Below are 7,744 nucleotides of genomic sequence, written 5' to 3'. Positions count from 1 at the left end.
GCTGACCTTCTAGCTATTCATTTCCAGCTAAATTGCCATCCCTGGGCTTGGTCCGTATTTCCCTTAATCCCCTAATCTGAAAACAAATACACATGTACAAAACCTCCCCATGCAGACGTTTCTGAAATGGCAGTTTTCCTCACATGGAAAAATGCTGAAGTCAACCAGCACCTGCCCAGGTGCAGAAATCCCTCCCTTATGGAGATCCTACTGCACCACTGAAGAGCATGCTCTAGTTTATTATGGGGATGGCAAACTTTCTCTATTCAAAAATCTATCTAGTTAATACAGGCCAATTTCTGAAGTATCTTCATTTTGCTTCCCTTATTGGGGAGGACACATCTACACAGACAGAACTGACTTCTAGACCTGACCAGAGCCACCATACAGTGTTTTGGTTTCTTACTGTAATGTCTGTATTAATGTCAGAAAACAGACATTTAAATTTTAACGTTACAGGTCCAGCTTTTTAATTTGAATAGTCATCAGTTAACTATCAGCCTGTGCAGAACATGTAAAGTGATAAATAAGTGCAAGATTTTAATGAAGTGACAAAGCTCTAAGTTGGTTCCTTACATGATTTACTTAATGTGTCCTACATTGTCTAGTACGTGATTTTGTCCACTGCACATATTATTTATAATTTAACAGGTCATTACAGCTTTAATGTAATTGTGGGAATAAAAGCATGTAAAATGCAAGAATTTCAAAATAAATTTTACAGCTCACATTTATGCAACAAATTATTGCATTTAAGAATTACGACGGTGTAAATTAGCATAAACAAGCACATGTGCCATGAGGAGCTTGTACAATAGCAGCTGGATTTGACACACTGAACTCTCTGTCCTACACAGTCCTCACCACTGTGACCACTGGCTGCTCCTTTCCATGTATAAGCAGTGAAAAACAGCAGTAGAGATAGTGATCAACAACTGTAAGCTTTGGCAATGCATGTTTTCTGTTCATGTTGCTGGAGGATAGCTTCAGAATCCACATTCTACTGAAGAAAAAACAAGTTCAAGTTGCTGGTTAATGGCCTGGGCTGTACTTGGTAAACCTCTGCTCACATGTTCTCCATTGATCTAGACATCGTGGACAGAGCTGAACTCACTATGGGATTGACCATGCTCAAGGCATCTTCTCTCCCGGGAAGTTTGAGAGGTTGGTATAAGGCCTAAGCAGGTATTTCTGTACGAGCCAGAAGCAAGGAGGAAATGGATCACAGAGGCTGAACTGCATACATGGCATCTCAGATAACAGAGGACCACAATGTCATGTTGGTGACAAGGTGGCAAACATCATATACCAGGACATACAAAGGGGACTATGGACAGCTTGATACCTGAGTTAAGACTACCTCCCAGTGCTGGCAAAGCCCAGCCTGGAATACTGTCTATGCTGGGATGATGCACTTCAAATACTGGGGAATCTTCATCACTAAAACACAGACAAAACAGGGATATTACAGTTACAACACAGCTACAGCTGATCATGCATTGGGAAAAAGAGTAGTGGATCTCTCAAAGCCTCTCCTGTCTATTTTCTCTGTCTCTGGGGAGAGACTTACTATACTGCACTTCCAGCTTGTGTTTTATAGAGTTCCAGATGTAGCTAAAACTATGAGGAGGACTGGATTATAGTTTAACTCTGCATTGATTTTCCTGTGAAACATTGAGGTTATACAAAAGGCCAGATTCTCAGACTACATAATTCAATTTAACTTCACTACCCTGAAAATGGATTAATTCAATGAAATTGGGCTAAATTACACCAGATGGGAATCTCACTCCGAATCTATGCCAGTGATCATATTTCATCCTCTTCTTTCAACTGACAAGGAACATCAGTCTTAGGTCAAAGCCTTATCTTAGGTCAGACTCTTAATTCTCATCCACTTAAGCTTCCATCTTCAAACAGAACTCAGAAACTTCTGTTTGCCATCATGAAAATTCTCAAAACAAATGCTCTCCATTTCTGTGGTCTCCAGTACCAGGATACATATTTGTCAATAATTTTGCCCATCCCATCACTTTAATCTCTGAAACATTTAACCACAGTTGGGCATTTGCTTTTCTCTGACACCTCCATCTGAGACTCAGAGTAGAGATGGTTTAAAGAAAGAAAGGGGAAAAAATAAAAAGGACCTTGAGGACCTTGGTATGTCTAAGAGATGATGAACTCTGAAATGCCATAATACAGTATCAAACACTACTTTGTCATTTTTGACAAATTCTGGTTTTCCACAGTTTACCAGGAAAAGAAGCAGGGATTTTTCCAGGTTCTTCAATGACCATGGCATTCAGCACTCAATCACTGCTAACCAGAAGAGAAAGAATCTAGAGATCACTGAAACAACAGTGGCATAAATGAGGACTGATTCTATCAAAGACCTTTTAGAATGGGAAACACATTCTTTGGAAATTCCCATGGTACTTCTAAATGCAGTACACCTTACAAAGACATTCAAGGCTTAAGATGTTTCTAATAGTTAGCCCTATCACTGAACAGTCAAGGCTTACCCAAGCTACTGTTTATTGTGTGTGAAGTATACCTGTGTTCATACAAGCTTGCATGGAGAAGCTGCATCCTGAAAACACAAGTGTGGAGAATCATATTGAAGGGATGTGGCAAGCTGGCTAGACAGGCTTAGCTTAGCAGCCTGGGGCAGTGCCAGTGTTCACATCACATCTAGACTGATCCTGTGCTGAACCCAGGGCTCTGGTGCCTCTGTACCACCCGCCAGTACAGAGAATAAACTGCTGCTTTCTAAGAGATGCCCAGCCAAAAAAAAAAAAATTTAAACATTAGCTGACATGCATAAATTCAATGTCAGCCCAGAAAATGGGGCTTGCCTATATCACAGCATCTGATACTCAGAGTCAGGTTTGCTGGCACAATCCTGGTCTCAGTGGATTGGTCAGCAGAGATTGAGCCCAGCTGTCTTCAAAATGTCAGGTAAGTGTGATGTTCACATACAACATAAGCTGCTGCAATGTAAACAAGCCTTAACATTACACATCTCTTAAAAGCAGTGTTGGACCAGTTACATACTTGTTTTATCTGAGCAGATGTCAGCATCTGCTTTAAGTAGAGAGAAATGAAACATTTGTGCTCCTTTGCTGTCCCCAGCCCCCACCCTACTAAAAGCGAGGAAGAACACTGACTGTCAGATTTTTCAGTGGCATTTTATACCAGAGCAGAAAGACAGATGTTTTAATTCTCCCCCTGCCCTCCTCCCTACAATCTGGGCAGCCAGTCTCTTTGCTAAGCTGTTCACCCTTACTATTAAAATTGATTTGCACAACAGTATATTGCAGCCAAAGCAAGCACGGCAGTCATTAAAGAGTAGGCTGCTCACACATGTTTCTGTACTTAGCCAAGTCAACTACTGATGAATGGGTCATCTTTTGTCAAGCAACTGTAAGAAACTGGTAAAGAAATAATTTGTGGTTCAAGAACAATCATGCTGACAGGTAGGCCTTCTCTTGTTCTTTTGCTTTCCAACAACAGTGTGCTCTGTTCACTGGTCCTCATCCAATCTCTCCTTGTGATAACAGAAAATAATGAAAATGCTCTAGTCAGTTGCAAGAGCTTATGCTGAGAAGCTGTGGAAATTTTCAAAAAGTAAATGTACAGACATTGAGGCCAGTAAAATCTGGTGAGATTGCTCTAGTCAGCTCCACATGTCAACTGCAATGTGGTTTTTTTTGTTTGTTTGTTTTTTTCAGTCATGGAAGCCACGTTTTCTGGTTCCAAATACACACACACATATACTTCTCTATGTGAAACTTCTGAAAGGTCTTGGAAGAGAGCACATCATCTTAAAAAAACAATAATTACAAAAATCTAGAGTCTTAGGCCCAGATATTGTTTTGGGCTCCAGAGCAGACTGCAATAGAAATCATGGCCCAAAGTCCTCAGACCAAAGCAGCTCCAAGAAACCTCAGTTAGGTCCAGGCTGCATTTTACTAAATAACAAATGAAGAACTGTAAGGGAGAAAACTTGCCAACAGACAGGGAGTGGCTGTGGCAGATGAAATTTATATCAGAAACATCAGAAATATGGTGCCAAATTCCCATCTCCATCCATAGTTTCCACAGCCAAAAGAACAAATGACACCCGTGGGAGAAATATGCTGTCAGGAACTGCACAGAGGTTGTATAGCAGCCTATACTAAGCTCTCTTGCAGGCCTTGGAGTAATATCTCACCAAGGATAAGAAATAAGGAGAGGTGCTGTACCTTCTTCTATGCTTCTAAGACTTCAGGAGCTGCTATTAGAATGCCCTCAAACTTGAAACTATTCTAGTCCTGGATATACATATTTACAGAGTACAGCTGAAAGTTGTAAACAACTTTGTACACAGAAAGGTTTATGGAGACTTACAACCCAGACAAATGAAAAGGAATATTCACAGAGAGATCGAAAGATAATGAACACCCAAGTAACTGTGAAGTTCTGTTCCTCAGCCCCAATAAACACAGGGTCTCATCTCCAAAGAGACACTTCTCAAACACTAACAAACTGATCTCCTGTCCTCGAAGATGAAGGAAAAGACTGGTCCATTTTTCCATGTGTTATCAAAAAAAAAGAAGAGACAGCCTAAGTCAACAGGTAGTTGTGGGAAGCATGACCTACTTGGTTGGAGTTTGGCATAATTGGAAGTTGAAGACGTACCAGTAAGAACTGGACACACATACTATTAAGTATCCTTGTCATCTGCCTTCAGAATTAACCAGGCACCTGTAAACACCGAGGTCTATTAAAACCTGCATTTTACTTCTCAAAACAGCCACCCTGATGTGCCACTTATGACCACCAGAGTGAAAGCTGCAGGACTAGGCCACTAAATAGGTCCTAAGTATGTAGTTTTGTCTAGGTCCAGAAGGCTTGTATCCTCCTCGACTATGAACAGCTCTGAGAACATCTGTAACCCTATGAGTCATATTTCATTAGAATGAAATTAAAAGAATTATTTGCCCTTTTTTAAAGTTCTGGTTCCAAGAAGTGAACAACCTCATAAGCAATTCTTCTGAAGATGAAGTTAAGATGTCTGTTGTCATACAGCCTTTTCCAGAGCTATGACTGCTCAGGAGTGAATTACAGCACACAAATGAGTCTGGATATGCATTTACTTGTAGAAGAATGGCCTGTATGCACTGGCACATAAGGCCTTCATCTGTCCTGCCTACACTACAACGGTTCACTAAATAGATTTAATTTGCAATTTCCTCTGAGGCATTTACCTTTGGAATTTTGGTTTTGATAATGGGAATCTCTTGTATATATACACACATAAAATGATAGCTCTTTAAGGATGCTAAGTCAGACAAATGTCATTTCTATGAACACAGTGTACGAAAAATGTCCTTGAATATCTCAGATACAAAATGCCAATAAATTGAATTTATGTCTCATTTAATCTGCAATGGAACAGTTAATACTTAAAGGGTACATATACTTCTCCTGGTCCCTTTCTTCTTGAGAAACTTTCAGATGCTGAAAATCAATTCCTTTTGTCTCCTTGTTATTCATCTGCTACACATTAAGGAGAAACTTTGGGCATTCAGTGATCCCACAATAGTCTTTCATCTCTGGAGAAGCCTGGTATGAATTAAAATCTTACGCTCCCACAAATTATGGATGCATACTGCAGTATGCCACTGGCTTATCTGCTCATGACTTTTGCCAGTTTTCTCAGCATGCTTCAGCTACCTAATCTGCATCTTTCAACTTAAGTCACTCTTCTACAACGTGACCCATACAATCCAGGAAAAGTGCTTTGACAGTAATGTACACTAATACATAACACCACACAACAGGTACTGCTATCAGATATTTTTCCAACTCCCTGCAATTTAGAACTTACATTAAAAAGTATTTTTACTACAGCCAAGATCTCAGTACAGAAACAGTAAATAGGCTATGAAAGTAATGTACTTTCATTTCAGTGGCCTTAAGAAACAAAGATTATATAGAAATACCTGGTGTAATTTGTGTCATGTCTGTCTTTAAAGGCAATTTTAACCTAGGACATCATTATTTGTCTGTAATGGATGCAAAATTCTGCAGCACTGGTAAATCACACCCTGGTCTTTTACTCCTAGCTTCCTGCTGTTGGTGCTGCTGTGTCCCCTGTATCGCAGGAATTCGAGGTTCCCACACTCAAGTTTGAAAGTAAATCAGGGCTTAACATGCTTATTCTTGTTTTACACTCTGTTGTTGTTTCAGTTTATTTTTCTTCTTTCCAAATACTGTTTGCCCACTCTTCAACTCTCAAATATACCCTGCAGTCAAATTAACACATTCAAATTAAGGAAACACTTGTAAATCCACATATATTTCTGTCCTACAGGAACTTTTACTAATAGCTTCTACACCCAACACCTTCCCCAGAAAAGCTTTTAGCTACTTTGCTCTATAATCTCATAAATGACTGTTGTTTTTTGTTTTGTTTTGTTTTTGTTTAAATTAGATCTGAACATGAAATATTTTCCACCATATACTGTTGTTATCAACTCAGTATCAGCAGTTTGAAGAGCTTGAAAATAAAGCTAGTGAAATGCTAAATTAGAAGAGAAACATACATTATATGTAATCCTGAACATCAGTTAAGAGGTGTCACTGCAGCTCAAGTCCTTTAGCTATTTTGGGCTCAGATGACCATGTAGGCAAGAAAATTTGGAGGTCTGCATGTGCCTGTAGTATACATCCAGTGAGAATGTCCAAATAGTTAATAGCAGGCACTGAACTCCTCATGTCACATGAATAGCCTGTGCCAGGTAGATTTAAGCCAGCTCAGGCACACCTAAGGTTGATGACAGCTTCATGTCATCCTATTTCCTGTTCCAGGTAATTGTACAGATCCTATTTTCTTCCAGCATCACAATGGTTTTCATATTTTTGAACTCAGATGAAGCCATTAAGATACTTGAGAAGATTCAATACAAAGACATCCATTCTCCACCTTCCCAAACAGCAACTATCGCTAATTTTTCATCAGAGGAGACAAAGCAGGTTCAAGCTCTGACAAAAACAACCTAGCATGGGGCTGCTAGCTAGTGAGTGCACTTGGATAGAGAGGTGCCTGTCCAGCAAAGACCTTACTTACCTCGCTTGAATCCTCTTGCTGATTGATAACAGCTAGTGCATCCTCTGCAGCCTGGCGCTTGGCTTCGGCAACAGTGCGCTCCATTTTAGCTCTCTCGGAAGTGATCATGTCGTGAGCTTTCCGCTCGGCCTCTGACACTGCCTTCTGCAACTCGGCCATTGCCTGACGTTTAACTTCATTGACAGCTTCCTCTGCAAAGGAGGGAAGAAATCCTCATCAGCACAGGATGTTTGGCACAGGGCTATGCAGAAGTAATGCACGAAATGCAGCAGTTAGGCTACTGTATTGTGTCTTCATGGTGAGAAGGACCAAGATGAATCTGATTCCTCAAGACTCTTCAAGACCACCCTGTTGCTTCTTTACTTCCACATCACCAAATCTCTCAGAAATCTCTAACACTTGTGGTGATTCTTGCTATTTTGATTCACAGTTAGTACTTCAATAGGTACAGACATTTCAGATTGCTGGTGCATTGTTTTTGTAATCTTTTAGATGATTTTACTTGGAAAATTGGTTTTGCAGCACACCAGATTGATGAATATGTTCAGCAAGAATTATTACATAAGACATAATATTACAGACTTTTTCAGAATGGTATCTTTAAGCTTTGGAAATTAAGACAGGATTCAG

At 40.0% G+C, this 7,744-nt stretch overlaps 1 protein-coding gene across 3 annotated transcripts in view; it reads right to left on the bottom strand.

The window, feature by feature from the left end:
- RUNX1T1 (RUNX1 partner transcriptional co-repressor 1) overlaps nt 1-7,744 on the bottom strand; it is a 114,171-nt gene that overhangs the window by 5,737 nt on the left and 100,690 nt on the right. For all 3 annotated transcript variants that reach the window (XM_083822983.1, XM_083822984.1, XM_083822985.1), the window contains one exon: nt 7,115-7,305. In XM_083822983.1, coding sequence (XP_083679109.1) covers nt 7,115-7,305 — 191 coding nt within the window. The remainder of the gene's footprint in view (nt 1-7,114; nt 7,306-7,744) is intronic.

Source organism: Anser anser, assembly GCF_964211835.1.
Source record: "Anser anser genome assembly, chromosome: 2".
NCBI classification, from domain to species: Eukaryota; Metazoa; Chordata; class Aves; order Anseriformes; family Anatidae; genus Anser; species Anser anser.
The sequence above is the reverse complement of the archived record's forward strand: the minus strand, read 5'-3'. Positions and strand labels throughout refer to the sequence as shown.